At 60.0% G+C, this 8,611-nt stretch overlaps 1 protein-coding gene across 1 annotated transcript in view; it reads right to left on the bottom strand.

Moving 5' to 3' along the window:
• Nucleotides 1–3,240: 3,240 nt before the first annotated feature.
• Nucleotides 3,241–8,611, bottom strand: part of MAPK8IP2 (mitogen-activated protein kinase 8 interacting protein 2) — an 11,189-nt gene continuing 5,818 nt past the window's right edge. The window contains exons 5-12 of the mRNA XM_015568725.1: nt 8,551–8,610; nt 8,146–8,221; nt 7,863–8,035; nt 7,675–7,784; nt 6,992–7,096; nt 6,813–6,883; nt 4,279–4,377; nt 3,241–3,906 (exon numbers count right to left, since the gene is read on the bottom strand). Of these exons, the coding sequence (XP_015424211.1) occupies nt 3,834–3,906; nt 4,279–4,377; nt 6,813–6,883; nt 6,992–7,096; nt 7,675–7,784; nt 7,863–8,035; nt 8,146–8,221; nt 8,551–8,610 (767 nt within the window). The 3' untranslated portion in view covers nt 3,241–3,833. The remainder of the gene's footprint in view (nt 3,907–4,278; nt 4,378–6,812; nt 6,884–6,991; nt 7,097–7,674; nt 7,785–7,862; nt 8,036–8,145; nt 8,222–8,550; nt 8,611) is intronic.

The raw sequence follows: 8,611 nt of genomic DNA, 5'->3' as shown, positions 1-8,611 counted from the left end.
AAGAGGAGCATCGACCCTGGGGTCAAAGACCCGCGTGGATTTTCAGTGGCAGAAGCCTGCGGTGCTGTGGGTGGGGGCGTGGAACATGCCTGGGAAGGGGTCTGAGGGAACCTGAGTGCTTCCAATGTTCCCCATCTTTTTTAAAAAATATATTTTATTGATTTTTTACAGAGAGGATGGGAGAGGAACAGAGAGTCAGAAACATCGATGAGAGAGAAACATCGATCAGCCGCCTCCTGCACATCCCCCACCGGGGATGTGCCCGCAACCCAGGTACATGCCCTTTGACCGGAATCGAACCTGGGACCTTTCAGTCCGCAGGCCAATGCTCTATCCACTGAGCCAAACCGGTTTCGGCCAATGTTCCCCATCTTGATTGGGGGTGTGGACATGTGTGTGAAGCAATCGAGCTACACACTTAAGATGTGTGTGCACTTTATGATGTCGTGTATTTTGTACTTTAATAGAAATAAACATTTAACGTGATGAATGCCACCGAGGAAGAGGACTTGTCCCTACAAGAGTAATCACTGCCCTAACCGGTGTGGCTCAGTGGATAGAGCATTGGTCTGCGGACGGGAAGGTCCCAGGTTCGATTCCGGTCAAGGGCATGTACCTTGGTTGCGGGCACATCCCCAGTGGGGGATGTGCAGGAGGCAGCTAATCGATGTTTCTCTCTCATCGATGTTTCTAGCTCTGTCCCTCTCTCTTCCTCTCTGTGGAAAATCAATAAAATATATATTTTTTAAAAAGAGTAATCATTGGTGGGGGAAGGTAACTGAACCAGAAAGGAGGCTCCCCTGTCTGCTAAGACTGTCCCCGAGTTCAAGCCACATCTGCACCCAGGGTGGGAGAGGACGGTGGTCCTCCCGCCCTCCCATTGCCCGGGGGCTTTGCCTGGATGCTCTTGGGAGCAGAAACGTGTGCTTGTTTCTCAGCTGCATTCGTGTGATGGCCCTCCTCCTGCAGGCTCTCGTGTGCACACACGGTATGTGCCACACGAGCACACACTTTTATACTTATCGTAGCCCCAGATGCTGCCATAATGTCCACTAGCCCTGCCCTGTCTTCTTTGCTGTTGATTTTAAAGTCAGCCCCTTTGTCCTCTCCCCAGGCCAGAACCTCCTTGGGCCCCATGTCCTCTGGAAGGAGCTGAGTGGGAACAGACAGACAGACAGACATGTTGCCTCATCCTGGCTGGTTTGGTTGTGGATAGAGCGTAGGCTGAAGGGTTCAGGTTTAATTCTGGTCAAGGGCACAGGCCCAGGTTGTGAGCTTGATCCCCAGTAGGGGGCGTGCTGGAGGCAGCCGATCAATGGTTCTCTATCATCATTGATGTTTTTCTCTCTCTCCCTCTCCCTTCCTCTCTGAAATCAATAAAGAAATATTTAAAAAACAACAACAGCCCTCGTCAGATAGGGTGTCAGTCTGTGGACCGAAGGGTCCCAGTTCAGTTCCAGTCAAGGGCAGGCTCCTCAGTTGCAGACGCCTCCCTGGCCAGGGCCCTGGTCGGGGCTCGTGTGGGAGGCAACCAATCGATATGTTTCTGTCTCTCCCTCTCTTCCGCTCTCCCTGGAAATCAATGGGAAACATCCTTAGGCGAGGATGAAACAACAACAATAAAAAAGATGTTGCCTCTGTGGGTCCCCTCAGGCGAGGACCCAAGACAGGATCCCACCCCCCTCCCTGCTGACTCCTGGCCTCGCCTCTCTCGCAAGTGACCAGAAGGGGGAGCAAGAGGGGCCGTTTCCATGGGATATTTCATTTCGCCTCTTCTCCGAATGTTTTTAATTACAAAATTAGTGTCTGCTCGTTAGAGCGCCCAGATAATGCCTGCATCTCAGTCAGACGCAAGCAACGTAGCCTGTGTGCCCACACCACCTCCATGTCTACACGAATCATACGTGTTCAACTTGGCTCCAATCTGCCTTTCCGTGGCCGATGAGTCCTGTCACCACGCTAGCCCACGGTCTGGGGCAGGAGCAGCAGTAACAGAGGGGACAGCCCCTCCTTTGTGTGAAGATCCTCCACAGGGCGGTCACAACTGTGGGGCCCAAGGTCTGCTCCCCCCAGAAAGGAGAGACCCCAGGGGGAAAGGGTTGGGGCTGTTACCTGAGCAGACAGGCAGTCAGGATACTGCTGGAGAGAGCAGTTGGGGGGCAGGGGGCGCAGGGTTCCATAGCAAGAGCAGTAACAATTTGTCATCACTTTGCAAACACTCAGCAACAAGGAAGGAGCAGCCAATTTGATGCTGAGGGTCCAGAGCCTGCTGTCCCCGGAAAGCACCAATTCCTTGTTAGGTCTCCCCAAAAAGGAACTTACTGGGAAGGTGTTGGGAACTCCCAGAGGGGGAAGAAGGCAAGCCCGGGGCACCTCAGAGGTGGGGCAGGTGACTGGACACCCTTCCCTGGAGGTCACTTCTGGGAGGAGGGGGCTGTAGACCCAACAGGAATTGGGTGCTCCCTGGGGATGGGCAGGCTCCGGACACAGCCTCTCGTGCGGTCGCGACAATAGAATGGTAACTGGTGCAGAAGAACATTGTACACTAACCCGATCCCAGCAAGGGGAGGGGAGGGCAATGAGACACAAACCTGGCAGCCAGGGGCAGGATGCCGAGTGTTGTGCAGAGGACGGGCGGGCAGCGGGGGGTGCTGCTTCCTGGGTCCTCCTGCTCCTACCCTGCCCCCCTCTGAGGACATGTCCCCCCGGGGAGGAGCCTGCTGACCTCAGTCCCTGAGAGTGGGCTCGTGGGGGGAGGGGCCAGGGAAGCCCTTTCTGTAGAAGCTGAAGGGCACCGTGAGAAATGGTCAGCTTTTGTCTTCCTGTTCTCTGTGCAGAATTTTTAAATACCAATTTTAGGGTCTAAGCAGGCTGCTGCCCTCTCCCACACACTCACAAGCGTGCACACACACTCGTTATGCGCACAATCATGATGCACACACACACACACACACACACACACACACACACACACGACCTGAGCCCTGCGGTTCCCGGCACACCCCCTCCTCAGCCCGCACTCCAGTGCCGGTGCCCAGCACTGTCTTTCCAGCCAATTGAGTGTATCAGGGAAAATCCCCAGGGGCCCAGTGTGGCACCCCAGGGACCCCTGGCATGATCTCAGAGAGCACTGGTGGGTGAAGCTTCTCCTGATTCCGTCACCCAGGGGTCTGGGTACCCACTGCCATGGGCAGCACCTGGGCCCCCAGCCCATTATGTGTCCCCCAGAAACAGACAGGGTCACACCAAGCAGAGAGTTTATTGAGGTGCTGGACTGCGGGGAGTTTGCAGCGGCAAAGCAGACGCTGGTGTGGCGGGGCACGGGGCAGGGCACCCTTCTCTGAGCAAAGTCTGGGGCTTGGGATGAGCCTCAAGAACTACTAGCAACCCCAAGGCCCTTCTGGGGACCCCCTCCCTGCTTCCCCCTGAGCTCCGCATGGGGCAGTATGGGGGTCCCTCTCTTTGTCCCTGTAGTCAGGGAAGGGGTGACCCCTGGAGATTCGCTATAAAAATTAAAATTCCTCTTAACTCACTGGGGAAGGGCAGGAGGGACTACCTGGGAGCCCGACGCCACAGCCACCTAGCGCCTTGCCTTCCTCCACACCCTCCCAGCTCTGGCCCAGAGTAGAGGGCAGAGGGCCGAGTCTGCAGGCACGGGGCAGAGACAGACAGAGGAAGGAGGCACACAGAGAGGAAGAAGATCAGAGGGAAAGCGGGGGACAGACCCCTGTGGAGTGAGCAAGGAGAGCCCCCGAGACCCCAACCAGTCCTTGCCAAAGCCGGCGGCCTCTGAGGTACCCCGCCTCGTGGCACCTGGCGCAGAGTGTGGGCGGCTACTCCAGGTAGATGTCCTCTGTGGGGCAGGCGTACTCCAGGTGCTCCTGGTAGTACTCCAGGAAGGCGCGGCTGGGGAGACAGTGCCGGCCACGCCATCAGGGCCGCCCGCAGCTTCCCTCCCACCGCCTGGGCCTGCCCATCCCGAGGGGTCACTCTTCAGTCATCCTGGTCACTACAGGCTTTACCCCCATTCCCACCCATCCTCCCACCCAGGCACTGTGCCTGTACCTTCCCACTCCCAGGATCCCCCAGCTCCCGCTTGAGGTTCCCACCCACCTCTACTGCTTCTCTTCTGAACTTCCCTTTCCCTTTCTGCCCAGACCGCACCCCCACCCCTTCCTCTGTCCCCAAATCTCAGCTCCGGGCCCATCTCCCCAGCAGCACTCCTGAACCTGGTTGGCCCCCGGCTGGTCTCACCCTAACCCCTCCAGCCCCACTCACCCCACGCTCTGGGCCACAGGCCTCATCGACTCCTGGGAGACAAAGACGTGGCAGGCAAAGCGGCTGAGCAGAGGGTGTTTCGTGATGAAGCCGAAGTAGCTAGAGGGGCAGCGTGGGGCCGTCAGAGTGGGGCCGTCACCTCGGCCCCCAGTGATCAGGCCCGAGGGCTCGGGCAGAGGGTGGGGACAGGAGAAATGTGGGGGTCACACGACTGAAGGATGCAAAGGCTCCTTCAGGGCCCAGCCCCAGTGCAGGCACCTCAGGGAGTGAGGGTATTAACTTCTCCTCCTCAGGGACGTCCAGCTGCCACTTCCTTCTGGGAGCCCGTGCTCTGGCTCCACCCGGAGCCAGCCCTGGACCACAGACCACAGCGAGGCCTCGCCCCTGCCTCCGGATGCATCTCAGCCGGATCACTCCTGGCGTGTGTCACCTGACACCCTGAGCCTGGGGTCCTGCACGCCCACAGCTGCTCTCTGAGCTCTAACGTGAGGCCGGACAGTGGCCCCCTCCTAGCAACACCCTCTTCCTGGAGAACCTTGCACCTGACTGTGTTCATCGCGCCCCCGCCTGACTCTGCTTCATTTCTGCCTGTCCTCTCACCCAAGACATCGGTGAAAATCACTCCAGAGCGTCCCACAGCCAGAGACTCGAGACCCCCCACTGTGGCCAATCGATCCACGTTGATTGAACTGGGGTCTGTGGTTCCTCCAGACGGGAACCTGTGGCAGCATCACAGCTGGTTGTCCATGAGCACATGGCAGCCTTGTCTCAGAGGCCCTGGTCAAAATCTCATACAGCCCTGGCCGGTGTGGCTCAGTGGACAGTGTCGGCCTGCGGACTGAGGAGTCCCAGGTTCAATTCCGGTCAATGGAAAAATATCCTCAGGTGAGGATTAACAACAACAACAAAATCTCATTTATAGTCGCCAACACCCAGATGCTGCTTACCAAGCACCGGGCACCATTCTAAGCACTTGAGATTATTCACTCCCGGGATCCTCACGGCAGCCCTATGAGATGAGGCAGCTACGGCACAGAGAGGGTGGAAAACTTGCCGAGGATACACAGCCAGCCGTGATCTCCAAGGCCTCATCCAAGCACAACGGGCTGCACAGGCTTGTTCTGCCACCAACCTCACCATGAGGCAAGCTAACCTGTCGGCAAATGTGACTTCCTAACTGTGTCAGCTCTGGGCCAGGCTGAGTCTCTCCTCCCCCACTGCCTCTACATCTGGATCCAGAACCACTGGTCTGACTGCCCTTTTCTCAAGGACTCGAACCTGGTCTCTTTCTAGCCTGGAGGCCCCAGCTGGGCAGCCAGTTTCTCTCTGTTGAGAAATAAGGGTGTTCTTGTTCCCCTGTGGTTGGTGCTGTCCTCGGCCCCCATCCACATGTCTGGTCTGAGCCCAGGCACTCTCTCCAGCCCTCCACTCCTCAGAGCAACCTCCACACGGTGGACCCCACCACACCTTCTCTGTCCTCAGTGGACGCAGCCAGACTGGCTCTGACCAGCTGACGGTTGGCCTCAGCACCTGTTGCCAGCCCCGCCCCAGCAACGTGTCTTTCCTCCAGCAGCCTGCATCCTTGTGAGCCCCTGGTGGCCTGTCTCTCTGGTTACCTCCTCTCATCTCCTTCCTCTAGGACATGGGGACCCAGTGGGCAGCAGTCAGGCTGGGCAGGAAACCTGCACCCTCACCCCCGCTGGGGACAATGCTGGCACAGTCCCTCCCCTTTCACGCCTGACACTTCTTGCTCTGCCTGGCTGTCTCGTCCCCTCATGCCGCAGTCGTCCACCTGCTCTGAACCGAGACCTTCCCTCAGGTCTCTCCCACACCCCAGACCCACGTGACCCTGGCTGCCTCCGCCTCCCTGCATCTGCGGATGAGCATGGTGCCTCCAGGCTGCCAGCCCTTGACCTGGCAAGTGGTTCCTATCAGCCCTTCACCCAGACAGCACATCTGCGGCTACCTCCCATCAACCCGGGTCCTGCCAGTTCCACCTCCCCAGTGCCCCCAAGACACAACACCTGGATGACCTCAGCAGCTACCTGGCCCACACCTGGGTCCAGCCACTCTGCACAGCAGCCAGAGCCAGTTTGTCAACCCGACTGTGTCAATCCCCTGTGGCCGGTGGGATCGAGTACAAGCTCCTTGGCATGGCCAGAAAGGCGCAGGTACCCCTGTGTCCCTCCAGCCCCCACCCCCCCAGCTACTCCCTGAGAACCCCACTGCCCTTGCCCGCACCTGGGCTCAGCCGCCTCCCTGGAAGACCCCTGTCACCATCAGACGTGCCTTCCTAGCATGCAGAGTGGTCTTTAGTCACCTCCTGAACCCCAAACCCCACCACCTCTCTGCAGGTCTGCTCATGGGAGCCCCACACAGACGTTCCCCCAGACCCCACGAGGCTTCCAGCACCCACTCATCTGTGTGCCTGTCTGTCTGCACCCGGACCAGATGGGAGCCTGTCTGACCTGTGTCTCCCAGGCCCGGGGGCAGCCCTCGGGGTTGGTGGGTGAGGGGAGGGCCGAGGCTCTCACCAGCTGTTGCGAGGGTGGCAGCCGCAGAAGGAGATGTTCTTCATCTGGAAGAAGTGGCTGCAGTGCTGGAACTGGAGCCGAGGGCAGAGGCCGGTTAGACGGGCGTCGCCCAGAGCCTCTCCGGCCGGACGTCCCTGTCAGACCCGCCCGCCTCCCTGTGCCTCGGCCCCCGACCCCACCTCAGGTCCACCGCTCAGACTCAGCTTGACCCCCCGAAGAGAAATCTCGAGGTCACAGGAGGCAGGGGGGCGCAGGTGGACAGTCAGTTTCCGGGCAGTGGCGATCTGGGGGAGAAGCCAGAGGAGAAGGGTCCCAGGGCTCCCATCACGGGAACACCTTCGTTCGGGTTGCAGGGTCTCCGGCTGATTCTGGAGCACGTGGGCCAGGGTCCTGGCCGTTTCTCAGTCTTGGCTCCACCAGTCACCTCTCCGCACTCAGCGCCGCCCCCCCCCTCCTTCCTTCCTGCCCTGCAGCCAGGACCACGCCTCCCCCTGCAGCCAGGACCACGCCTCCCCGCCCAGCCTCCCTGCCTGTCCCCGTGGCCTGACTGGGCGTCGCAGGGACAGGACTGTCCTGCTCAACCACAGGACCAGCAGATGAGCTGCTGGTCACTAACTGCCCACGGAGTCCATGGCGAGTGAGCAAATGACCCTCGGGAAGGCTCAGTGAGAGCTGGTCTGGATCTTCAGACAAGAAAAAGAGGATGGGCTACAGGAAGGTGGAGGCCCCACGGAACCTGCCCAGAGACACCAAGGTGATGAGGGACAGCTGTGAGCTGGGCAGGAGCTGCCCCCTGAGGCCCCTCTAACCCTCTGGGGAGGTCTCGTCCCTCTGGGGGCTCGGGGGCCCCACTCACACTGACCTTCTGCATGGCTGCACACAGAATGCCGTTGCCCTGGTGACAGGGCACCTCCACGGAGCCCAGGAACTGCACGTCGAAGCGTTCCACCCAGCAGGGGCTCCGCTTGCTCCCTGGGGGGTCACAAGGGGCCCAAGTCAGGGGAGTTGAGGGTCTGAGGGGACAAGATGCTCCTTGGAGACAGGCCTCACCCATCAAGTCCTTGGCAGGGCCGGGCACCGCGTGGGCATAGAAGGCAGGGAAGACCCCGCGCTCCCCTGTGCGCATGTTGAAGCCGCGGAACCAGAAGTCGTCCTCCTCCGCCTCCACCAGCACCGGGTCGTCCACGTCCAGCTCCAGCTCATCAGGGTGGCGAGGGATGAACCTGCAGGCCAGGGCGGGGGGGTCAGGCGGGTCAGGGGGAGGGGGAGGCGGACTGTGGGCCGGTGTCCACCACGTCCCATCGCGTCTGTCGGATGACGACAGAGGCTGTACCTGAAGACAGCCCGATGGGTTTGCTCTCTCTCCTCCCCGTTCACCAGACAGGAAAAGAGGCCAAAGGACTCGGTGCCTGAGGAAGAGACGGAGGCGGCTGCTCGGAAGGGGCGGCAAGCACTTCCGGGCCTGGCCAGGTTCCCCTCCCAGACGCTTGGTCCTGAGTCAGGGAGGGAGGCAGAGCCCGCCCACCCCTCCCCAGCCCATCAGGGATCTGAGGGAAACCCAAGGCCTTTTCCTGGGCTTCCAGCCCCCACCCCTGCTGGACATCCCTGTCAGACCCCCAGCCTCCCCACCCCTCGGCCCCTACACCCCACCTCGGTCCACCCGCCAAAGAGAATTCTCAGGCCCTGGGCCCTCCCGGGACCCCTGGGACCTGGAGCCACCCCCTCCCCCTCCACTCACTGGAGGACCGCGAGGTGCTGTTGACAAAGACGTTGAGGAACTTTTTGGAGAAGGTGAGGTC

Source organism: Myotis davidii, unplaced genomic scaffold (genome assembly GCF_000327345.1).
Source record: "Myotis davidii unplaced genomic scaffold, ASM32734v1 scaffold845, whole genome shotgun sequence".
NCBI lineage: Eukaryota > Metazoa > Chordata > Mammalia > Chiroptera > Vespertilionidae > Myotis > Myotis davidii.
This window is presented reverse-complemented; position numbering and strand designations above follow the sequence as displayed.